At 37.6% G+C, this 27896-nt stretch overlaps 1 protein-coding gene and 1 pseudogene across 1 annotated transcript; both read right to left on the bottom strand.

Annotated features, from left to right (window-relative positions):
* The window catches only part of LOC117324874, a 14470-nt pseudogene extending 3464 nt beyond the window's left edge, over positions 1-11006 (bottom strand).
* Positions 11007-18645: 7639 nt separating this feature from the next.
* Positions 18646-22386, bottom strand: LOC117325158 (actin-3-like). The gene is made up of 2 exons (XM_033881140.1): positions 22179-22386; positions 18646-19949 (listed from the first exon to the last, which is right to left on the bottom strand). Exons 1-2 carry the CDS (start codon positions 22302-22304, stop codon positions 18945-18947), a joined length of 1131 nt encoding a protein of 376 aa, XP_033737031.1. The 5' UTR covers positions 22305-22386; the 3' UTR covers positions 18646-18944.
* Positions 22387-27896: the final 5510 nt, after the last annotated feature.

The following is a 27896-nucleotide window of genomic DNA, read 5'->3' as shown; positions in this document are numbered from 1 at the left end:
TATTTGGTAGTGTAAAGAGTTGAAATGGCAAGTGTGTTTATAGAAGAAAAATGAAAGTAAGGATTCCAACATTGATAAAAGCATATTTATTTTGTCTTTATCCACATTCAATATTGGTATAAATGTACATGTATGAGGGTGATGTTAGTAAAATTGAATACTAGCGTGGACAGATAGCAGAAAAGGTAATGTTTTAAATAATAATTCATCTTAATTATTATCATATCAATAACATACGTTACCTACATTTAGTCTTCACGGAAAATGTGATAATATATCAATACTATTTATTATTATATCGTAAACAGTATTAAAATAATTTCTACGGAAAACAGGATAAGACATCATCAGAATTGTATTATTATCTCGTAAACAACTTATAAACGAAACCGTAATTCTAACTAGAGATCAGTAACACTGGTGCATAATATTGTAATAGCAGCAGTTCTGATGTTCGACCACGAAATGGTGAAATATAACACTGAATAAGCGGACAGTAAAGAAGCACATGGACATCCGATTTTTAATAGTTTTAGAAAGAAAAACGTATTTCTTTAAATCTGCTAAATATTTTATAAATGTTTAATAGCAGAACATTTGATAATAAATACTGAGTGCTATATCTGAAAGAAAAGTCTTTTGGCATTTAAACACTGAGTTAAGCTTTTTTCCTGAGTTAAAAGTATAGCTTAAAGAAATCTAACTTCCAAAATTTAAAACAAAAGATTGTTTTAGTGAAGTCTGCTAACATTTATATATCAAACTTGAAAGGTATTGTATGAAATTATCCTGCAAATAATTTCACTTTAAATCACATATCACGTCAAATAGGTATGTTTGACAAATTATAGCACACAAACGTCCACATGGGTATCTAATTATTCTTGCAATTTCTGCTACGGTATTATCTTAAAAATAAATGTATGATAAAAATATTGAAGCGGGAATTGTTCGACCTCAGATAGATATACATCCTTAACTGAGTGTTCGTCTATATCTGACAGACTTTGGGTTCTGTCCCCAGGTCGAGACATGCTCATGTCCTGCTGGGTGTTTTCGGCAGTATGCTACCATAAAGTGGGCGTCAGTTCCGTACTATCACAAGGAGACAAACACAAACATACATCAGCCTTCAAAACACACACACATCACACGCATAACACACACACATATCACAAGCATAACACACATCACAAACATAACACACATATCACAAACATAACACACATATCACAAACACAACACACACATCACAAGCATAACACACATCACAAACATAACATACACACGTCACAAGCATGTACTCGCATATATGACTATAGCTGTTACAACAGTAATCCAAACATATTAATTTGTTCAATGAGCCATCGGTGTGTGTAAATATAGGAAACTCAAGGTGTGGATAACTTTACAGAGATATTTTAAAATTTAGGTAAAATCGGGTTAATGTAATGATCTCAATATGAAGACCGGGGTTGTGTATATCTTCCGGAATAAACTTTGTGGATGTGATAATAACCACATTAAATCAGTGATACATATCAACAAAAGGTAAAAGACAGGTTAGTTCTAAGAGATGGACCGCTAATCCATTGGATTCCCCCACGTGTGCTCGAATACCATCCTGGTCGGTGACCATTAAAGTGTTTGGAAAGATGTTGTATAGCAGCAGTAAATGAATTCCTCGTAAGTTATATTTTACAAATACTAACTGTGTAAGTAGTGTGAATGAATCCTTTGTCAAATGAAACTTAAGTTTGTTATCGATGACACTCCTAATGTGAGTCATTAAACGGATATGTGTAACACAAAAAGGCGTGAAAGCTTACATAATAGTTGATAGCACACGTTTTTTATTCACAGTATCAATACATGTACCACAGTTCTAATTACAAACACACAGTGGTGGTTTAGTATCTTCTGTAATACAATACTCTAATGTCCATGTCAGAGACATTGTCATGTGTACTGAGGGGTTCTTCTTTCCACATGCGTCTTCATCTGTTAGTATTTATAGAAAAAAACAATATTCGCCCTTCCTCCTACCATATAACATGTTGATACAGTAGGAGTAGAGGCTAACATTTTTTCTATAAATACTAACCAGGAGCAGATGTCTGTGTCTTCATCCTCTGGTTCTGACGTATCTGTTTTGCTTCTGCCTTTGATTCTCGAACTATAAAACCATTGTCTTTTTACCTTCTCCGTCAACTACATGTATCCAATGACTTCCCCGTGTGCCTGATTATCTTGTGCAACTGTTACCTAGTCCTATCTAGATGTTTACTCGAGATCCTTATGTCATACTCCTAATCTATTCGAAGACCATCCGACAGGTCAGCTATTTGTTTGGTTAATAAACCTCTCTTTCAACTCATACACTTCCCTATAACAATATGAGATAGCACACCTGTTACTTTATCCTACCAGAGATAGCATTGCCCTACTCCGGAACGTGAACATAAATTGCTTCCTGACACAAAATTATATCTAAAACCGAACAACCGCAATAATAACCTATACGTCAATGAATTACAAGCGCATGGCTTGGTATGATCGACGATATTTCCACACAAAAACATCGTCTTATTTACTTGATATAAATGTATAATATATCGGTAGGAATTAATTATCTGTACAATAATAACAAGGCGGAAACAATCATCGATATATAATTGATTAGATTATGAATGTGAAAACAAAAGAATTAAGGTATTCTCTTTATCTCGTGTATTAATCGTGAGAGTCGCTTCCCTGAAACCTAGACCGATATATTAAGACTAAATAAAAGACTAGTAAGGCAAGCCAAGTGGAGGAAACAATGACATGTAAATCATGTTATAATAGATACATTATCTGATATTTATATTTCGATATGTACATGATAAGCATTGTAATTTTCTTAAGTTCTGGATATACACTGACCAAAGTAATGACGATTAGGTTTGCAATATATCGGGGCTATATCAGGGTGTACAATTGATTTAGATGTGTATTAGTTAAACAAAGAAAGTAAATTAATAATGACAACACAAATTATGAAACTAGTAGAATAATTTATCCTTTTACGACTCAAACATGAAATATTTTCTATAACAAATTATAGAGGAACATTCCAACCAGTACCATGGTATGATTGCATCTTAGATACTAAATATATGTTAGAACAATGTGATAGGGAGATCGAAAATATATTAAAAGGTAACATTGCTATCCTAGATATTAGATATAAAGCTACATTAGTAAGGATTGTTTATATTTCAACAATGCGATAGAGAAATATGAAAGATGTTAGATGCCATTTGGTTTAAACATGTTATTGCTTCTAAATGCAAGATAATTGAATACAAATTCTGAAAACTCTTAAAAGCCATCTCCTTATTTATTTTTTGACATAATGAATATACCAGTTTAAACGGAACCGTCCTATTTATGAGAGTATCAAAGTAAAGTATTGGACAAATAGTCCAATGTATTGCAGTAGTTCAAAGTAACATTATTACCATTTTTGTATGTTTGTATTTGTTTTTGTATTTAGGTGTTAGTATTGTACTACAATGGACGAGATTGTGAATGGTCGATTGTCGTATAACTTTTAATACTGTCTGCTTATGTTACAATGCCTGCACCAGGAAGCTTAAGAGTGTAGTTTTTGTGGGGCGTTGACACAAATGATATTTCATGTTCAAAAACTAAAGATAACATAACTTCTCTATGATGTCTGTTGGAACTTCTTGCTGGGTTAATTTTAAATAAGAAACTATTGTGTGGATTTTCATGAGATAGTCTGTGAAATCACATCTAGCGAGGTCTCACCTCAGAATGGCGTGCGGAAGGGAGTAACTTCCATAGATGTGTACACACTGGGTCATACCATCCCCATATTCCCGCATGTCAGTGGCGACGGACGTTCCAGCACACTGATAATGACAAACAACAAACCGCTAGATACAGTATAAATATGCATTACAATTTAATCACATTACTGTCACATTAGCTACAAAATGACAATGTCTTACAGAACTTGATAGCTTTTGATTTCAAAGTCACTTGCATTGGATTACTGTCGCGGTATAGAGGTGAGCTGGAGAAAATGACCGGATATTCGGTTAGAAACACTTGCGATGCACGATAGAAGGACCCGACTCGTCATACTCCTGTTTGCTGATCCACATCTGCTGGAAGGTAGACAGAGAAGCCAAGATGGAACCACCGATCCAGACGGAGTATTTCCTCTCTGGTGGAGCAATGATCTTGATCTTCATGGTGCTTGGAGCAAGAGCAGTGATTTCCTTCTGCATCCGGTCGGCAATACCTGGATACATAGTACTGCCTCCAGATAGAACGGTGTTGGCATACAGGTCTTTTCTGATATCTACATCGCACTTCATAATGCTGTTATAGGTTGTTTCGTGGATTCCGGCAGATTCCATACCCAGGAAAGATGGCTGAAATAGAGCTTCCGGACAACGGAATCGTTCGTTACCAATGGTAATGACTTGACCATCAGGGAGTTCGTAACTTTTCTCGAGTGAAGAAGAAGATGCAGCTGTTTGCATTTCCTGTTCAAAGTCCAAAGCTACGTAACACAGTTTTTCCTTAATGTCTCTAACGATTTCTCTCTCAGCTGTTGTTGTGAATGAATAACCGCGCTCGGTAAGGATTTTCATCAGGTAATCTGTTAGGTCTCGTCCAGCGAGGTCTAACCTAAGAATAGCATGAGGCAAGGCGTATCCCTCGTAAATTGGGACTGTATGGGTCACACCATCACCAGAGTCCAGCACAATACCAGTAGTACGACCTGAGGCGTACAGGGATAACACAGCCTGGATGGCCACGTACATGGCGGGCGAGTTGAAGGTCTCGAACATGATCTGTGTCATCTTCTCCCTGTTGGCCTTGGGGTTAAGGGGAGCCTCTGTCAGGAGGACAGGGTGCTCCTCTGGAGCCACACGAAGCTCGTTGTAGAAGGTATGATGCCAGATCTTCTCCATGTCGTCCCAGTTTGTGACGATACCGTGTTCGATGGGGTACTTGAGGGTGAGGATTCCTCTTTTGCTCTGGGCCTCGTCACCGACATAGCTATCCTTTCTGTCCCATACCAACCATTACACCCTGTAAGAAAAGATCAACTTCGTGGAATCTTGAAAAGCATTTTAATTTCAAATACGAATCAATTGTACTTTTTGTTATATCATATGGTGAGTCAATGCTAACTTTAATTATCTGAATAAGATCCACACAGAAACAGAACAGCCATGAATTATGACAGTACCCATATGTACATGAATATAGATTATCAAAAAATAGGACTCCGTTTCATTATTTGTGCTAAGTTTTTAAAGATTGTTTGACCTTAAGTTGACCGCAGATGTAGGTTAAATAGTTAATCCGATTTAGTCACTAATCTCAGACGAGCTTTGGATTTGCGTCTGCATTCTCTAGTAATCACTCTATAATCGGAAGGGTTATACGACTTATTTACACCTATTTGATTACAGCTATCTCAAAGACTACAAGAACGCTCCATGTGTCACACAGGTACCTGATTTAATGTATCATTGTAACAAACAAATGGACACATTACTATCTTGTTTGATCAACAACTTTGTAGGTTATGTATTCGAACCGACAAAGAAACAGCACAGGTTTGTATCTGTGTAATCTAATAAAAGATTTCAGTTATTTGAGAGAAATCTGGTTACAAGGAAAGCGATTAAAACACACTCTGCAATACTTATATCACATATCGACAAAGTAATCAGGGACTACTAGAGTACATAGTAATCAGGGACTACTAGAGTCCATAGTTATCAGGGACTACTAGAGTACATAGTTATCAGGGACTACTAGAGTACATATCGACATAGTTATCAGGGAGGACTACTAGAGTACATAGTAATCAGGGACTACTAGATTACATAGTAATCATGGACTACTAGAGTACATAGTAATCAGGAACTACTAGAGTCTATAGTTATCAGGGACTACTTGAGTACATAGTAATCAGGGACTACTAGAGTACATAGTAATCGGGGACTACTAGAGTACATAGTAATCAGGGACTACTAGAGTACATAGTAAGCAGGGACTACTAGAGTACATAGTAATCGGGGACTACTAGAGTACATAGTAATCAGGGACTACTAGAGTACATAGTAATCGGGGACTACTAGAGTATATAGTAATCAGGGACTACTAGAGTACATAGTAATCGGGGACTACTAGAGTACATAGTAATCAGGGACTACTAGAGTACATAGTAATCAGGGACTACTAGAGTACATAGTAATCAGGGACTACTAGAGTACATAGTAATCAGGGACTACTAGAGTACATAGTAATCAGGGACTACTAGAGTACATAGTAATCAGGGACTACTAGAGTACATAGTAATCAGGGACTACTAGAGTACATAGTAATCAGGGACTACTAGAGTACATAGTAATCAGGGACTACTAGAGTACATAGTAATCAGGACTACTAGAGTACATAGTAATCAGGGACTACTAGAGTACATAGTAATCAGGGACTACTAGAGTACATAGTAATCAGGGACTACTAGAGTACATAGTAATCAGGGACTACTAGAGTACATAGTAATCAGGGACTACTAGAGTACATAGTAATCAGGGACTACTAGAGTACATAGTAATCAGGGACTACTAGAGTACATAGTAATCAGGGACTACTAGAGTACATAGTAATCAGAGGACTACTAGAGTACATAGTAATCAGGGACTACTAGAGTACATAGTAATCAGGGATTACTAGAGTACATAGTTATCAGGGACTACTAGAGTCCATAGTTATCAGGGACTACTAGAGTATATAGTAATCAGGAACTACTAGAGTACATAGTAATCAGGGACTACTAGAGTACATAGTAATCGGGGACTACTAGAGTACATAGTAATCAGGGACTACTAGAGTATATAGTAATCAGGGACTACTAGAGTACATAGTTATCAGGGACTACTAGAGTACATAGTAATCAAGGACTACTAGAGTACATAGTTATCAGGGACTACTAGAGTACATAGTAATCAGGGACTTCTAGAGTACATAGTAATCAGGAACTACTAGAGTACATAGTAACCAGGGACTACTAGAGTACATAGTAATCAGGGACTACTAGAGTACATAGTAATCAGGGACTACTAGAGTACATAGTAATCAGGGACTACTAGAGTACATAGTAATCAGGGACTACTAGAGTACATAGTAATCAGGGACTACTAGAGTACATAGTAATCAGGGACTACTAGAGTACATAGTAATCAGGGACTACTAGAGTACATAGTAATCAGGGACTACTAGAGTCATAGTATAGGGACTACTAGAGTACATAGTAATCAGGGACTACTAGAGTACATAGTAATCAGGGACTACTAGAGTACATAGTATCAGGGGACTACTAGAGTACATAGTAATCAGGGACTACTAGAGTACATAGTAATCAGGGACTACTAGAGTACATAGTAATCAGGGACTACTAGAGTACATAGTAATCAGGGACTACTAGAGTATATAGTAATCAGGGACTACTAGAGTATATAGTAATCAGGGACTACTAGAGTACATAGTAATCAGGGACTACTAGAGTATATAGTAATCAGGGACTACTAGAGTACATAGTAATCAGGGACTACTAGAGTACATAGTAATCAGGGACTACTAGAGTACATAGTAATCAGGGACTACTAGAGTACATAGTAATCAGGGACTACTAGAGTACATAGTAATCATGGAGGACTACTAGAGTACATAGTAATCAGGGACTACTAGAGTACATAGTAATCAGGGACTACTAGAGTACATAGTAATCAGGGACTACTAGAGTACATAGTAATCAGGGACTACTAGAGTCCATAGTAATCAGGGACTACTAGAGTACATAGTAATCAGGAACTACTAGAGTCTATAGTTATCAGGGACTACTAGAGTACATAGTAATCAGGGACTACTAGAGTACATAGTAATCGGGGACTACTAGAGTACATAGTAATCAGGGACTACTAGAGTACATAGTAATCACGGACTACTAGAGTACATAGTAATCAGGGACTACTAGAGTACATAGTAATCAGGGACTACTAGAGTACATAGTAATCAGGGACTACTAGAGTACATAGTAATCAGGGACTGCTAGAGTACATAGTAATCAGGGACTACTAGAGTACATAGTAATCAGGGACTACTAGAGTCCATAGTTATCAGGGACTACTAGAGTATATAGTAATCATGGAGGACTACTAGAGTACATAGTAATCAGGGACTACTAGAGTACATAGTAATCAGGGACTACTAGAGTCCATAGTTATCAGGGACTACTAGAGTATATAGTAATCATGGAGGACTACTAGAGTACATAGTAATCAGGGACTACTAGAGTACATAGTAATCAGGGACTACTAGAGTACATAGTAATCAGGGACTACTAGAGTACATAGTAATCAGGGACTACTAGAGTCCATAGTAATCAGGGACTACTAGAGTACATAGTAATCAGGGACTACTAGAGTACATAGTAATCAGGGACTACTAGAGTACATAGTAATCAGGAACTACTAGAGTACATAGTAATCAGGGACTATTAGAGTACATAGTAGCCAGGGACTACTACAGTACATAGTAATCACGGACTACTAGTGTATATAGTAATCAGGGACTACTAGAGTACATAGTAATCAGGGACTACTAGAGTACATAGTAATCAGGGACTACTAGAGTATATAGTAATCAGGGACTACTTGAGTACATAGTAATCAGGGACTACTAGAGTACATAGTAATCAGTGACTACTAGAGTACATAGTAATCACGGACTACTAGAGTACATAGTAATCGGGGACTACTTGAGTACATAGTAATCACGGACTACTAGAGTACATAGTAATCAGGGACTACTAGAGTCCATAGTTATCAGGGACTACTAGAGTATATAGTAATCATGGAGGACTACTAGAGTACATAGTAATCAGGGACTACTAGAGTACATAGTAATCAGGGACTACTAGAGTACATAGTAATCAGGGACTACTAGAGTACATAGTAATCAGGGACTACTAGAGTACATAGTAATCAGGGACTACTAGAGTACATAGTAATCAGGGACTACTAGAGTCCATAGTAATCAGGGACTACTAGAGTACATAGTAATCAGGGACTACTAGAGTACATAGTAATCAGGGACTACTAGAGTACATAGTAATCATGGACTAGTAGAGTACATAGTAATCAAGGACTACTAGAGTACATAGTAATCAGGGACTACTAGAGTACGTAGTAATCAGGGACTACTAGAGTACATAGTAATCAGGGACTACTAGAGTACATAGTAATCAGGGACTACTAGAGTACATAGTAATCAGGGACTACTAGAGTATATAGTAATCAGGGACTACTTGAGTACATAGTAATCAGGGACTACTAGAGTACATAGTAATCAGGGACTACTAGAGTACATAGTAATCACGGACTACTAGAGTACATAGTAATCGGGGACTACTTGAGTACATAGTAATCAGGGACTACTAGAGTCCATAGTTATCAGGGACTACTAGAGTACATAGTAATCACGGACTACTAGAGTACATAGTAATCACGGACTACTAGAGTACATAGTTATCAGGGACTACTAGAGTACATAGTAATCACGGACTACTAGAGTACATATCGACATAGTAATCATGGACTAGTAGAGTACATAGTAATCAGGGACTACTAGAGTACATATCGACATAGTAATCAGGGACTACTAGAGTACATAGTAATCAGGGACTACTAGAGTACATAGTAATCAGGGACTACTAGAGTACATAGTAATCAGGGACTACTAGAGTACATAGTAATCAGGGACTACTAGAGTACATAGTAATCATGGACTACTAGAGTACATAGTAATCAGGGACTACTAGAGTACATTGTTATCAGGGACTACTAGAGTACATAGTAATCAGGGACTACTAGAGTACATAGTAATCATGGACTAGTAGAGTACATAGTAATCAAGGACTACTAGAGTACATAGTAATCAGGGACTACTAGAGTACATATCGACATAGTAATCATGGACTAGTAGAGTACATAGTTATCAGGGACTACTAGCGTACATTTCCTGATAGTATCACGAGACTACTCGGGTATAAAGATACGAGTCGACTATACTATGTTACAGATCGGAATTTAATAGCAACATGGATAATGCATGGTCCAGTTGAAATGATAATTATTTGATTTTTTTTATAACAATTTCGATGCATTTTTCTTTTGATCCCCACCATCAAAAATAGCATCCTTCAATCTTATAACTCCTCACTGTAGCGTGTAGGAGAGATGTTATCTGTACCGGCAGGGGGTGTCCACATTGACACTTGGTTGTCCAGTCGGATGTCAAATCTGAGACAACGGAAGCTATGAGTCACATGCTGCGACGTGGTGTTAGTGGCGTGTATTGGTGGCGGGATTGTATTGATCAGTCTACACGCCGATTCCTGGAGCACGCGTGTGCTGCCTATGTACAGACTTTACTATACTTGTTTTCCCTGTTGTATTTCATTTTATAAGCATAAAGTTGATTTAGCATCCAATAAACTTTGAAGATTAGAAAGAAACTGCTGCATAGCTCAGTCATATTCTGACAAAAATAACGTTTTAAAAAGGAGATCTACAAGTGAATAGAATTTCCGATCATGAATAGAATATTAAACGACAAAATTTGCAATAAAAAACACCAGCGATGGTACCATAGTACAACAAACACGTCTGATAAAAAGCGGAAATTGTACCTGATGTCTGGGTCTCCCAACTATGGAGGGGAAAACAGCACGTGGAGCGTCATCCCCGGCAAATCCAGCTTTACACATCCCGGATCCATTGTCGATGACAAGAGCAGCTACGTCGTCGTCTGCCATTGTTGTCGTTGTCGTTGCTGTTGCTGCACAATTGCAAACCAGCTTAGACTGTTTTAGCGACGATCGGCCTCCAAGCCTTGCCACAGAGCTCTACTATCCCCGAGTATGATTTGGTCTCACAAGACTACGAGACGACTCGATGCTTCATGACCATATTTGGGCATCTTTCACTCTATAAGAATATCGAACCAATCGAATTTGTTCTTCTCGACGTCTGCTGTACCGCCCCTTTCGATTGCTCTGTAATCTAATAACGCTGACAGCGTGTTTGTTATTACCAAATGCCTACAGCAACTTGGACAGACATGAATGAAGGAAACTGCTGACGAAGGAGCGTTCATTGTGGAGATCCAAACGGAATGTCATTGTGCCCGAATATCTAAATGACCGGATGTGGTCGGACTCAACCCGACAGATGCTATTGTAGAAGCGGTGTCCTGTCGCACTAAACTATTGTCATTTAATCAAACAGGTCGTAAGTTACAAATCCTATCCTTTTCAATAATAACATTTCGAATCAGAGTTCATTTCACCTCTTTAACAGAAACATGAGGTCAATTTTCGCACACACTGTAGGGTATACACGTATACACGGGAGATTACATCTTGGGACCTGCGCCTGTCTTTATTGTCCTTTTAATGGACTGTCATTAAAGTAAGCAGGGAGGCAACAACTCTTATTATACCGAAATTTTACATTAGGTAGTCATTGCATCGAGAAGTCTATTTCAAGACAAGATAGTACCGTTATACAAATTCCTGTAAAAATGTAGAAGTATCTCTGGAAAAAGGGAGGGTGAAATTTTCCATGTTATGCACCACCATACGTTATATTCAAAATTATCTTTGTTAAACCTCAAAACATAGAACACGAATCTCTCTTTGTAAGTATCCTAAATGTCGAACGCTAGACTGTCTTTGTTAGACACTAAAGGTAAGACGCGAAACTGTCTTTGTTAGACAATAAAGGTAAAACGCGAAACTGTCTTTGTTAGACAATAAAGGTAAAATGCGAAACTGTCTTTGTTAGACAATAAAGGTAAAACGCGAAACTGTCTTTGTTAGACAATAAAGGTAAAACGCGAAACTGTCTTTGCTAGACAATAAAGGTAAAACGCGAAACTGTCTTTGTTAGACAAAGAAGGTAAAACCCGAAACTGTCTTTGTTAGACAGTAAAGGTAAAACGCGAAACTGTCTTTGCTAGACAATAAAGGTAAAACGCAAAACTGTCTTTGTTAGACAATGAAGGTAAAACACGAATCTGTCTTTGCTAGACAATAAAGGTAAAACGCGAAACTGTCTTTGTTAGACAATAAAGGTAAAACGCGACACTGTCTTTGTTAGACAATAAAGGTAAAACCCGAAACTGTCTTTGCTAGACAATAAAGGTAAAACGCGAAACTGTCTTTGTAAGACACTTAAGGTAAAACCCGAAACTGTCTTTGTTAGACAGTAAAGGTAAAACGCGAAACTGTCTTTGCTAGACAATAAAGGTAAAACGCGAAACTGTCTTTGTTAGACAATAAAGGTAAAACACGAATCTGTCTTTGTTAGACAATAAAGGTAAAACGCGAAACTGTCTTTGTTAGACAATAAAGGTAAAACCCGAAACTGTCTTTGCTAGACAATAAAGGTAAAACGCGAAACTGTCTTTGTAAGACACTTAAGGTAAAACCCGAAACTGTCTTTGCTAGACACTAAAGGTAAGACGCGAATCTATCTTTGTTAGACACTAAAGGTAAAACGCGAAACTGTCTTTGCTAGACACTAAAGGTAAGACGCGAATCTATCTTTGTTAGACACTAAAGGTAAAACGCGAAACTGTCTTTGTTAGACACTAAAGGTAAAACGCGAAACTGTCCTTGCTAGACAATAAAGGTAAAACGCGAAACTGTCTTTGTTAGACACTAAAGGTAAAACACGAAACTGTCTTTGTTAGACAATAAAGGTAAAACAAGAAACTGTCTTTGTTAGACAATAAAGGTAAAACGCGAATCTATCTTCGTTAGACAATAAGGTAAAACGCGAAACTGTCTTTGTTAGACAATAAAGGTAAAACCCGAAACTGTCTTTGTTAGACAATAAAGGTAAAACGCGAAACTGTCTTTGTTAGACACTTAAGGTAAAACCCGAAACTGTCTTTGTTAGACACTAAAGGTAAAACCCGAAACTGTCTTTGTTAGACAATAAAGGTAAAACGCGAAACTGTCTTTGCTAGACAATAAAGGTAAAACGCGAATCTATCTTTGTTAGACAATAAAGGTAAAACGCGAAACTGTCTTTGTTAGACAATAAAGGTAAAACGCGAAGCTATCTTTGTTAGACAATAAAGGTAAAACGCGAAACTGTCTTTGTTAGACACTGAAGGTAAAACACGAAACTGTCTTTGTTAGACACTAAAGGTCAAACCCGAAACTGTCTTTGTTAGACAATAAAGGTAAAACGCGAAACTGTCTTTGTTAGACACTAAAGGTAAACCCGAATCTGTCTTTGTTAGACACTAAAGGTAAAACGCGAAACTGTCTTTGTTAGACACTAAAGGTAAAACGCGAAACTGTCTTTGTTAGACATTAAAGGTAAAACGCGAATCTATCTTTGCTAGACAATAAAGGTAAAACCCGAAACTGTCTTTGTTAGACAATAAAGGTAAAACGCGAAACTGTCTTTGTTAGACATTAAAGGTCAAACGCGAATCTATCTTTGCTAGACAATAAAGGTAGAACCCGAAACTGTCTTTGTTAGACAATAAAGGTAAAACGCGAAACTGTCTTTGTTAGACAATAAAGGTAAAACACGAAACTGTCTTTGTTAGACATTAAAGGTAGAACCCGAAACTGTCTTTGTTAGACATTAAAGGTAAAACGCGAATCTATCTTTGCTAGACAATAAAGGTAAAACCCGAAACTGTCTTTGTTAGACAATAAAGGTAAAACGCGAATCTATCTTTGCTAGACAATAAAGGTAGAACCCGAAGCTATCTTTGTTAGACAATAAAGGTAAAACCCGAAACTGTCTTTGTTAGACAATGAAGGTAAAACCCGAAACTGTCTTTGTTAGACACTAAAGGTAAAACCCGAAACTGTCTTTGTTAGACAATAAAGGTAAAACGCGAATCTATCTTTGCTAGACAATAAAGGTAGAACCCGAAGCTATCTTTGTTAGACATTAAAGGTAAAACGCGAATCTATCTTTGCTAGACAATAAAGGTAAAACGCGAAACGGTCGTTGTTAGACACTAAAGGTAAAACCCGAAACTGTCTTTGTTAGACACTAAAGGTAAAACGCGAAACTGTCTTTGTTAGACAATAAAGGTAAAACGCGAAACTGTCTTTGTTAGACACTAAAGGTAAAACGCGAAACTGTCTTTGTTAGACAATAAAGGTAAACGCGAATCTATCTTTGTTAGACACTAAAGGTAAAACCCGAAACTGTCTTTGTTAGACAATAAAGGTAAAACGCGAAACTGTCTTTGCTAGACAATAAAGGTAAAACCCGAAACTGTCTTTGTTAGACACTAAAGGTAAAACCCGAAACTGTGTTTGCTAGACACTAAAGGTTAAACCCGAATCTATCTTTTTTAGACAATAAAGGTAAAACGCGAATCTATCTTTGTTAGACAATAAAGGTAAAACGCGAAACTGTCTTTGTTAGACAATTAAGGTAAAACGGGAATCTATCTTTGTTAGACAATAAAGGTAAAAACCCAAAACTCTTACCAACATTTGGCATTAGAATTTCGAATTTTCTTCGTGAACTTAACATAAGCTTAGACAACAAAGGCGAATACACCGTATCGGATGTACCTCCATGGCTTGTCGAAACACCTTATATTAACCTTACTCTACACATGAGGGAAAAATCGAGTGCATTACCCGAAGAACACAAATCCTCCTTTCGGGAATGCATTAAAGATTTTCCCGATCACGTTCAGATCTACACTGATGGCTCAAAAGATGGAGTAAAGGTCTCCGCAGCATACTACTCCGATCACCATTGCTCTTCAATCCGCTTACCAGATGGTGCCTCTATCTTCTCTGCGGAAGCATGTGCCATCGATTTGGCCCTCGACCATATCGAAGAACAACGCATTAGAAAGGTAATCATTTGTTCCGACTCTATATCATCTGTCCTTCAGAATTTACAATCACGAGATCCAAAGAATATACTCATACAAAACCTTGTTTTACGAACATCTGATATCTTTAAAAAATGCAAAATAACATTACTTTGGATTCCGAGCCATGTCGGAATTAAAGGCAACGAACTTGTTGACCGCCAAGCAAAACATGCTCTAAATCTGCAACAAACAAATATCAAAATACCATATACAGATTTCAAACCTGTAATTAGTTCTGCCATTCAGAGTAAATGGCAACAACGCTGGTCTCTCGAGACAAGCAACAAACTTTTAAAAGTACAACCAAAACTTAAAACATCAACACCAAGTCGGAAGGATCGTAGAGAGGAAATAGTCCTCTCTCGGCTCCGTACCGGGCACACATATCTTACTCATTCGTTGCTCTTGAAACGAGAGGATCCACCGGTGTGCTATGCATGTGATGCTCAATTCACAGTTGAGCCTTTTTTAATAGAATGTTCCGATTTCAAGCACATTCGTGATAAATACTTTCAAGTCCCGGATATGAAGGCCCTTTTCAGTTCCGTGGATTCGAAATCAATATTTAGCTACTTGAAAGAAATCGATCTATTTTATAGACTTTGATGTCTTTTACGTTACTATCTGTGACGTTCTATTTGTGTCACAAAGCTCACATAATCTATTCATACATATATATATTTTACCATTTTTAAACAACTTTTTTATCATAATGATCTAAATATACAATACGAATGCTTTTAAAAATGACAAATTTTATCTGAGTTTAACTTTAAAAATAAAAACCGATAGTATATTGTTTGGCCCTAAATGACCCTAGTTGTCGATGGGCCGTAAAACATAAACAAACAAACAAACACTAAAGGTAAAACGCGAATCTATCTTTGTTAGACAATAAAGGTAAAACGCGAAACTGTCTTTGTTAGGCCCCCAAAAGTAGAAATGAAGGTGAATTAGTTAGATTCCAAAGGAATTGAGCGGAATTATCTTTATTATATACCAAAAGGGAGAACGCAAAACTACCTATGCTTAACCCAAAAGGAGGACGATAAAACATTGGACATCAAGCTGTATATACAAAAGATACACAACTTATTATTTTTTTTGCAAATTGAGTTTGATACAGGAAAGCTGAAAATGAAAAAGCATTAAACCTAACTTACATCTTAACGGGGCTAAACATCTGTTTATGTTAGGACATGACGGGAGTAATCATTTAAACAATGAACAGTGGTTTTAATGTTGTTATAGTCGATATGGCAGCAAGAAATGGCATGGGAACCTGTTAGGGTTCCATGCTACATTTGCCCATCATATATCTTGCTTCCATATCGATTACAACAACATTAAAACCACTGTTCAGTACTTATATTTACATTGTCTTACCATTTTCGTCAACTTTGAATAAAAACTTAACCAACAAAAAAGAAATGTCACATGACCCACTGGGTGTTATAGCCTGAGGCACTGGGTGTTATAGGCGTTTGGTGGCAACTGCCTCTTAGCACTGTGTCAATTGGGGATATACGGAGCAAATGTAAATATATGTTTCTGTTAGGACATAAAAGGAGTAAACATCTGTTTCTGTCAGGACATACAGGGAGTAAATCATATGTTTATGTTTGACAATAAAGAGAGTAAATCAGATTTTGTTAGGACATGACGTGGGTAAACATCTGTTTTTATTATACCTCAGACTTGTAACACAGCTTCTGATTAGTGAAAACCATGTCACGTGATTAAAAACATTCGTTATGTCAACCACAACTTTCCAAATAATTCATTATTTACTTGCTGTCGCTTTCGAAACATCATGTCACCCTCTGAATATCATAATGTCACCCTCTCGTGAGCCCTCCGAAATCGTCATGTCACCCGCTCGTGAGCCCCAACTCGGAACTCTCTTCCGTAACGTCTTCAAAAGTAGTCGAATCAGAGGAGTTCCGAGTATTCTGCTTGACAACAACAATGGCTGCCGGCGGACGCTATCGTCTGCCAACAGAGGATGAATTGGCGAAATTATTGCAAGAAAATGATTCTAAAAACACCAAAAGGGTCATCAATGGGGTCGTGGATTCCTTTAGACATTTCCTATCTACAACAGGTAGGCCTAGACCAAAGGATGTGAAAACTTCGACGTCCATACATTGAAAGTTCGACTGGGAGAATTTTATGCCGGGTCCAGAAAGACGATGGGGTACCTCTTAAAAAAATTTCTTAAAAACTGTTGATAGTAATAAATAAACTTATTGATATCAAAATTAATTCACTTATGTTTTTTTTCGGTATAATAAAACAATTACTGCCCTTGTTCCGGGTTGACATGAATATTTGCCCACCCTTGAGGTGTCATGTCACCCTCGGGCTATGCCCTCGGGTGACATGACACCTCTCGGGTGGTCAAATATTCATGTCAACCCGGAACAAGGGCAATAATTGTATAATGTTAGGACATGACGGGAATAAACATATGTTTATGTTAGGACATGACGGGTGTAAACGTGTTTATGTTAGGACATGACGGGTGTAAACATCTGTTTATGTTAGGACATGACGGGAGTAAACATATGTTTATGTTAGGACATGACGGGGGTAAACATCTGTTTATGTTAGGACATGACGGGGGTAAACATCTGTTTATGTTAGGATATGAAGAGAGTAAACATCTGTTTATGTTAGGACATGACGGGGTAAACATCTGTTTATGTTAGGACATGACGGGGGTAAACATCTGTTTATGTTAGGACATGAAGAGAGTAAACATCTGTTTATGTTAGGACATGACGGGGGTAAACATCTGTTTATGTTAGGACATGAAGAGAGTAAACATCTGTTTATGTTAGGACATGACGGGGTAAACATCTGTTTATGTTAGGACATGAAGAGAGTAAACATCTGTTTATGTTAGGACATGACGGGGTAAACATCTGTTTATGTTAGGACATGACGGGGGTAAACATCTGTTTATGTTAGGACATGACGGGGTAAACATCTGTTTATGTTAGGACATGACGGGGGTAAACATCTGTTTATGTTAGGACATGAAGAGAGTAAACATATGTATATGTTAGGACATGACGGGTGTAAACATCTGTTTTTGTTAGGACATGACGGGTGTAAACATCTGTTTATGTTAGGACATGAAGAGAGTAAACATCTGTTTATGTTAGGACATGACGGGGTAAACATCTGTTTATGTTAGGACATGACGGGGGTAAACATCTGTTTATGTTAGGACATGAAGAGAGTAAACATCTGTTTATGTTAGGACATGACGGGGTAAACATCTGTTTATGTTAGGACATGACGGGGTAAACATCTGTTTATGTTAGGACATGACGGGTGTTAACATCTGTTTATGTTAGGACATGAAGAGAGTAAACATCTGTTTATGTTAGGACATGACGGGTGTAAACATATGTTTATGTTAGGATATGACGGGAGTAAATAATCTGTTTATGTTAGGACATGACGGGTGTAAACATCTGTTTATGTTAGGACATGACGGGAGTAGAACATCGAGCCAGATCTCTGTCTGGTTACGTTTGTGTAGCTGCTCTACGAAGGTTTAATTTGGCTCGTTGAAAATACAAGTACAAAACAAGGATGAAATTTTGTAAGAATTTATTAAGCATAAAACATTGATTTTGTTCAACAAAGAAGTAACAAGAACAATTAAATCTCCAAACAATACTGTAACTTTCTGCATCTATAATAAATAATGGACAAGTAATTTGATACAGATATTTCGACAAAGTCACAGAGTACATGTACTCTCAACCACGCGACACACGTGACCCGTAAATCATGACTGTCAGTTGATCTCGGTTGTTTTGCATCCGTTTGATGTCAAAAGACGCTAGGCATTGCACACATTGTAAAATCAGTAATAGAAACGTCACAAGTTTGATTTAGAAACATTTCCTGTGGACGATGGATGGACCAGACTCATCATACTCCTGTTTACTGATCCACATCTGTTGGAAGGTAGACAGAGAAGCCAAGATGGAGCCACCGATCCAGACGGAGTATTTCCTCTCTGGTGGAGCAATAACCTTGATTTTCATGCTGCTTGGAGCCAAGGCGGTGATTTCCTTCTGCATACGGTCAGCGATACCGGGGTACATAGTGGTACCACCGGACATAACAATGTTGGCGTACAAGTCTTTACGAATGTCAACATCACACTTCATGATGCTGTTGTAGGTGGTCTCATGAATTCCTGAGCATTCCATTCCCAAGAATGAAGGCTGCATTAGGGCCTCAGGGCACCTGAACCTCTCGTTACCAATGGTGATGACCTGACCGTCGGGTAGCTCGTAGCTTTTCTCCAGTGATGAGGAGGAAGCAGCGGTGGCCATTTCCGATTCAAAGTCAAGGGCAACATATGCCAGCTTTTCTTTAATATCTCTGACGATTTCTCTCTCGGCTGTGGTTGTGAATGAGTAACCACGCTCTGTGAGGATTTTCATGAGATAGTCTGTAAGATCACGTCCGGCAAGATCCAATCTCATAATGGCATGAGGAAGGGCGTAACCTTCGTAGATTGGGACTGTGTGGGACACACCATCACCAGAGTCCAACACAATACCAGTAGTACGACCTGAGGCGTACAGGGATAACACAGCCTGGATGGCCACGTACATGGCGGGAGAGTTGAAGGTCTCGAACATGATCTGTGTCATCTTTTCCCTGTTGGCCTTGGGGTTGAGGGGAGCCTCTGTCAGGAGGACGGGGTGCTCCTCTGGAGCCACACGGAGCTCGTTGTAGAAGGTATGATGCCAGATCTTCTCCATGTCGTCCCAGTTTGTGACGATACCGTGTTCGATGGGGTACTTGAGGGTGAGGATTCCTCTCTTGCTCTGGGCCTCGTCACCGACATAGCTGTCCTTTTGTCCCATACCAACCATCACACCCTGGAGAGGAAAATGAAATATTTATTCAAATACCATTTCCATATTTTGCAGTTATATCAAAATGGGCGCTTTAATAATATAATAACACGTTCTACATATCTAATAGAAGGCCAGAGCTGTGTTTTTTTTTCTGTTTTGCCTCCTTTGAAATTTCAAGTATTTTTCAGGGATATTTGATTTCATTCTGTGTGATGTAATTGGGAGGAAACATAATAAAAACATAACTGTTTACCTTTACGCACCTTCAAAAGGTGACGTTCAACTGTTAAACACCTAATTAATATATTACACATGTATAAAATGTATTGCATGTCCTTTTTGTTGTAAAATTTATTTTCCGACGTATCTAGACTGGTATTCTATGCATACTATCAATATAAATAAATTACATTTTAATGTGTCACATCTGCACACATTATATCATACTGGTCAGGTATGATTATTTGGTGAGGTTAATATGATGTTATATCAACCGAGTACGATCATTATGTTAAGCAAGGGTGAAGTCCGAGGTTAATTTGTCAAAATGTTTGATTCTACTAGTTTTGTATGAGACTATACTGACCTCAGTAAAGAGCTTTATCTTTCATGTTAGAAATACAACTTGTTTACAAAATTTTTACATAGGGACATTGTGAGTCACAATGATTATGACGTCATACCACATTAACTAGATGTTTCTAAAGATACTGTCGTGAGAATTGTGTCGGACCATATGTGATATAATGCATTGCATTGTTATATCCGAATTTCGTGACCGGAATTCTGACCAATTCCCAATAACAAAGGATGTCTCTTTCCAAAGTTCTGATCATAAGTTCCCAAGTTTGATTAGATAATAATACGAGACGCAGTGATCGCACATGTTTAAAGCATGGCAAAGCTCTTTTTTGTACGTAGTGTTGCTTACTTATTAAGCCCATTAGGTAAATATTTATTTACAAATTTCCCCCCAAATAACGATAAACTATCAAATATCAAGCCCCCCCCCCCCCAAAAAAAAACCTCGGGAAATCACCGACACTGTATGACATGTCCACCGTATACAATTTATATTACTTTCATGACTTATATTCATACATATTATTTTGATTTTATTTTTCGGCATAGCCGTATACTATTCTTTTGGCCCGGGTATGACGCGACAGGTGGCGTTACTGGTCAAGATGAAGTAGGTGATTGGTCAATGTAGCGGTAAATGCAAAATGCAGATATGCAGTTAAAACCGAAACAAAGTTAAGATTGAATGCAAGCTGAATATGTGGATGTATCTTTTCAAATGACACATTAATAAAGATTATATTCCTGATTCAAATGCAGTCTTATTATCACCAAAAATGATTCAAACTGGTATAATTTGTTATCTGTACTGAAACACATTAGTTCGTTCATTTATTTCACACGCAGTTTTATATTATAACCACCAGCATTAAAACTATGCCGTTTATATTTTTTACAAGATATTTCTTGTTATATATATATATATTTCAAAATAATAATGATAATAAATTTGTGCTGGTTTAGCCCTTTCTTATGTATCCTAATTAATACCGATATAACTGAAAATGGCCTTGATTAAACAGTGGGACACTTTATCATTGTTTATAAGAAAAAAAATATCTGTGTGTTCTGTGATACAATAAAACGTGCTCGTTTTGACCCAACGTTATAAGCCTTGTATAATCAAACATATTTGACTTTGAAAATTAAACGCAAAGAAACATCCCGAGAGAGGAAGGTCTAAGTTCATATTTTATCGAGTAGCATGTGACCTGTGTCGTGTGATACATGTACTGAAGTCGTTGTTAGTGTATTAGAAATCCGCACTAACAAGTTGCGACGTGTGCCAACATTAACATCTGTTACAACTTGGTTTATCACCATATCAGCATACGTCATCTTACACGCAAGAGTACAAGGTACAACATGTCAGTCTGTCGATAATGTATCTCGGAACATGTGTGGTGGGCGTGTACCCACATAACGGGGGATAACTCTATTTCAAAAATGTTAGTAGAAGCATACTAGAGGGGGCGTGAACCAGTTTCAAGTTGCTGCTTCACATCGGTTTAACTTAAATAAGACAAGCAATATTCCCGAGTTTGTGTATCAGATGTAAACGAAAACAAAAAAAAAAAAAACGAAAAAAAAAAGAAGAAAAACAGATTATAAACTAAGTGAAAAATATTTCTGAATATGTGATATTTTATGTATTAAATCGGACGATACCTGATGTCTGGGCCTTCCAACAATGGAGGGGAAAACAGCACGTGGGGCGTCATCACCGGCAAATCCAGCTTTACACATTCCGGACCCATTGTCCACAACTAAAGCGGTAACATCATCATCTGCCATTTTGATTTGCGTCTGTGGGTGTTATGATTCTTGTAATGTAATGTTGCCTCTCCGCAATCTGTGACACAAGTGGACGATTGTGTTCTCGCTAGCTTCGTTTTATGCTCTTCGACGAGATTTTCCGTGAACTCGGCGTTGATTAGATGAAACATTGCCTTATTTGGAAGTTCCTGAAGTCCTTATTTGGTGATCCGTACACTACGGTGGTGTGTGAGCAGGGAAGTACGTTTTATCAGCTAGGCACTGACTGATGATAACCCAATATCACATCATATTATACACCACCCCCAATGACTTATACACAGAGGTTACACTATCTAGGGTCACACTAACTCTACCATTCAGTCCGTAATTAAAGGGTCAGTAGTGATGTAGATATATATGTATATAATACCATAAGTTCACGTTGCAAACAGAATGCAAAAACAATACAAAAAGAATTAGAAAGTGAAATTGAAATCAAATTAGAATAAAAAATAATTAAAATAGAAATAATCAAAACAAAGAAAGAAACAAATAATTCAACTAGTCAAAATATATTTTGAGCCTCAATAGACTTGTACTTTGTTTTTTATTCCGCGAACAGAATGTGTCTACATGTACACTGTACATGTGCTTCCGATAACATTACCCCCGTTAACAGTGTAAGCCAGGTAGAGAATTCTACATGTACCGTTAGGTCTGAAGAGCGACAAAAAGAATTAAGAGTTATAAGACTTTTGTGTTTAGATACAATAGCGATACATCTAACAAATATGAAAATATGTATAAAGGATGCAATATATGTAAAAGATATCATCGGTAATTAATAATCAGATTTATATCAAAATGTTGGTTAGAAAGATACCTGAGATAATAGTATATAAATATATATCTATTTTAGGCACTGACGCATAACTACGCTTGCCGTAACTTTCCCTATTAATTTTTTGGCAAGGAAACGATAATTTAAAAACAAACAAAAAACAACCCATCTTTACTACCAAATCAAATGTGTGCCATGCTGTCGTTGTTCTATTGAACTCAATGCGCCGAGGACAATCATAAGCTTCAGTTTTATTCAACATCAACAACGAAAATATTCACCGCCAGGAAATGGCTCGTTCGTTTGTCATGGATAAAAATCGGTCGATTATTTGTCCGGACGCAGATGTCAAAAATGTCATAAATTGGCATACAGTCGTTGTTCCGGGATAGTTTGTATGTTTGATATGTTAACTAAGTCGTTGTTCCGGGATAGTTTGTATGTTTGATATGATAACTAAGTCGTTGTTCCGGGATAGTTTGGATGTTTGATATGATAACTAAGTCGTTGTTCCGGGATAGTTTGGATGTTTGATATGATAACTAAGTCGTTGTTCCGGGATAGTTTGGATGTTTGATACATTTGTATGTTAACTAAGTCGTTGTTCCGGGATAGTTTGGATGTTTGATATGATAACTAAGTGGTTGTTCCGGGATAGTTTGGATGTTTGATATGTTAACTAAGTCGTTGTTCCGGGATAGTTTGCATGTTTGATATGATAACTAAGGCGTTGTTCCGGGATATTTTGTATGTTTGATATGATAACTAAGGCGTTGTTCCGGGATATTTTGTATGTTTGATATGTTAACTAAGTCGTTGTTCCGGGATAGTTTGGATGTTTGATACGATAACTAATTCGTTGTTCCGGGATAGTTTGTATGTTTGATCAGACGGATGAGCTCTGGCTTTCTGTTTTCTAGAGATGACGTCAACAGGTACATTTGTAGAACATGTCAAGGTATTGGTAGCGCTTTATCAATTGTCATGTGCATACCTAAACAGATGAAAATGACATTATCTGCCCTACTTCTGATCATCCACTTGTTGATAACGCGAGGCTAGAAATAGTAGACTGTTTCATTCAGTAATCAGATAGTGTGGATACGTATCACAGGTAGACACTCAGTATCATGTGTCATATCGCGATACAACAGGGACCTGGCACGAGGTCCTAACCCAAGGTACATATTATATGTGTATTATAGTATTAAAGGAAGTAAATCCCCGGTAGAGAAAACCGGACAAGGATTTTTGAAATTGTATTTTTAATACTTTCCAACTAGAATTCACATAAACAAATCGGCCAAGTATTGCAAGTTATGACATAACTAATTCGTAAAGTAGGTATACGAGGCTAGGTTGACATCTCCCTGTCCAGTAGAATGTAAACCCGGTCACTAATGACACGGATTTCACGTTTGTGGTGCCGTTAGATATTGAGATATTGTAAAAACCCGTATGTGGTGCGGAAATAGGATTGAAATCAACAAGCCATTAGTCACATATATTTTTTACTTACACCACCATTTTGGCTTCCTTTTGGATACCATAATGCATATATAATCTAATAATCCATACAAATAACCCCATCCTTGAGTCCGAAACCAAGCACCCTTATATCAACTCCAGCAATCCATACAGCATCCGTCCTTACAATGTACATCCGTGGCCAACCACCTACAATAACATCAGTCCTTACGTCCTTAACCGACCACCCTTATTAACATCAGCCTAACGTCTGTAACCAACCACCTACAATAACATCAGCCCTAACGTCCTTAACCAACCACCTACAATAACATCAGTCCTTACGTCCTTAACCGACCACCCTTATTAACATCAGCCTAACGTCTGTAACCAACCACCTACAATAACATCAGCCCTAACGTCCTTAACCAACCACCTACAATAACATCAGTCCTTACGTCCTTAACCGACCACCCTTATTAACATCAGCCTAACGTCTGTAACCAACCACCTACAATAACATCAGCCTAACGTCCTTAACCAACCACCTACAATAACATCAGCCCTAACGTCCTTAACCAACCACCTACAATAACATCAGTCCTTACGTCTGTAACCAACCACCCATATTAGTATCAGTCCTAACGTCTGTAACCAACCACCCATATATTAACTTCAACAATCCATGCAAAATATGCATGTGTAGTGAGATATAAATAAAAATGATGTACATTTTGTATATTAATTATGATATACTAGTAGTAATGAATACATTTTTACAAAGATTGTATATATATATTGATACCAGGAAACTGATACCATATAATTTAATGCTACTTCCTGCTTCTGCCTATATTTTTCTATATATAAGTCATATGGTTGTTTACTATGGAGAGTGTGGCTTGGTGGTCAAAAATATATATATTTCTACCTACATGTAAATATTGTGAGGCAGCTCCTGTTAAATACTATTCTCAGTCAAATAATCATTTCAAACTTTATATTTAACCTTTAACCCAAACAATATAAACTATCTGGTGATATAGAATTTCTAAAATTTCATCAGTGGATGGCCAGTGTGATGATGAAATGGACTATGTGGCCTGTATCTGTTGGGATAAGGAAATTCAATATCATCAGATGTTTATTCCATACAGTTTGTTAAAATTTATTCAATAAGGAAATAAATGCCTATTCTGTCTTTTTGCTTTAAATATTGTCTTACCTATTTAAAAAGGTTAGAGTATTCCTTTCATAAAACAAAATTAATACTAATCTAATGGAGATGTCTCTTTGTTAAGCATTGAGATTGTAATATGTAATGTGTTTTATTATGTCCATGTTTGTACCATTGTGTATGTTACTGTTTTGGGAGAGGACTTATATAGGCTTTGCCTGCTGTCCAATCCTATTGTCCTTATGTGTCAATAAAATGTTTTGAAATTGAAATTCAACAATCCATATCCTCCGTCCTTACAATGTACACCCATACAGTCCTGGAGTCCTTAACCGATCATACAGATACATCCATATAACTACCACCATCCTAACGTCCGTAACCAACCATATAACTACCACTGTCCTAACGTCCGTAACCAACCATATAACTACCACCATCCTAACGTCCGTAACCAACCATATAACTACCACCATCCTAACGTCCGTAACCAACCATATAACTACCACCGTCCTAACGTCCGTAACCAACCATATACATGTAATTACCACCGTCCTAACGTCCTTAACTAACCATATAACTACCACCGTCCCGTAACGTCCGTAACCAACCATATACAGTTTTTAGTGTAACTACCACCGTCCTAACGTCCGTGACCAACCATATAACTACCACCGTCCTAACGTCCGTAACCAACCATATGATTGCCACCGTCCTAACGTCCGTAACCAACCATATGATTGCCACCGTCCTAACGTCCGTAACCAACCATATGATTGCCACCGTCCTAACGTCCGTAACCAACCATATAACTACCACCGTCCTAACGTCCATAACCAACCATATGATTGCCACCGCCCTAACGTCCGTAACCAACCATATGATTGCCACCGCCCTAACGTCCGTAATCAACCATATGATTGCCACCGCCCTAACGTCCGTAACCAGCCATATCATATTATAGTAACAACGTTGTGATGTATCTCACTGTAAGAAGCGACTAATTATGGGGACCCCCTCCCCTGCAGGGGTCGGAGTGGTTTCTTTTGTCTCCTGTTTAGGGGATTCATTGGAGCCCCTAAGAAAAGAGGCATGTCAGCTATTGGTATTGTCTGTAATGGTGTTGATATGTTGTCCCATCGTAGGTTGTTTTGTTTGTCCCATCATAGGTTGTTTTGTTTGTCCCATCGTAGGTTTTTTTGTCTGTTCCATCGTAGGTTGTTTTGTTTGTCCCATCGTAGGTTGTTTTGTTTCATACAATATTATTGGATAGGATTGGGGCCTGATAGGACTCCAGGTAAACTTGGAGTGCACTCCGAGTGCACTCCAAGTTTACCTGGAGTCCAAATGGAGTGCACTCCGAGTCCAAACGGAGTGCACTCGGAGTGCACTTTGTGTAACCTTTAGTCTACACTCAACTGTATGTCCCATCTTAAGTTGTTTTGTTTTGTTTGTCCTATCGTACATTGGTTGTTTTTGGTCCAGGAACGAAACAACCATGTAGCCTATCATATGGGATAATCATTGTCTAATTCCGGAATGACTGTAATTGTTTTATTGTATTTTATGTTTTTGAGGACAAAACGCGTGATCATGGCGGTTGGGATGGAATGATTGACATTGTTAATTTGCTTTCAAAATCTGAAATTCAGGAGATTTGTAACCCACAAAATAATATCTTTACCTTTATTCCATTAGTCTTCTACACCGTTAATTTTTAGCTATTCGCTGGTGGAGGCGCTTCTTGATATATTACATGCATTGATACTATGTACCATTTGCGCAGAATTTTAAAATCTTTGTTCACGTTGGTTTACAATTGTTTTTCTATTTATCAATTAAAAAATATTTATTTTTTTATTTTTTTATTTATTCATTTATTCATTACATCCTTTCAGCTGACGAGAAAATGTGGGAAATGAGGAGAAGGATAAACTATTGATATCAAGAGGTCTCACACAACTAATTATTTCACTATGTGTTATTACCAATGACTCCATCCACACAACCGCTCATTGGAAGTTCAAACGATGTGAAATTTATATCAACTTAAAATTTGAAGATTTCTCTATCTGAAAAAATGTGTTATTGGATAGGTTTGATAGCATATAAGAGCACACCAGTACTGGGAAGACAGTAACCC

This window comes from Pecten maximus, chromosome 4 (assembly GCF_902652985.1).
Source record: "Pecten maximus chromosome 4, xPecMax1.1, whole genome shotgun sequence".
Taxonomy (NCBI): Eukaryota; Metazoa; Mollusca; class Bivalvia; order Pectinida; family Pectinidae; genus Pecten; species Pecten maximus.
This window is presented reverse-complemented; position numbering and strand designations above follow the sequence as displayed.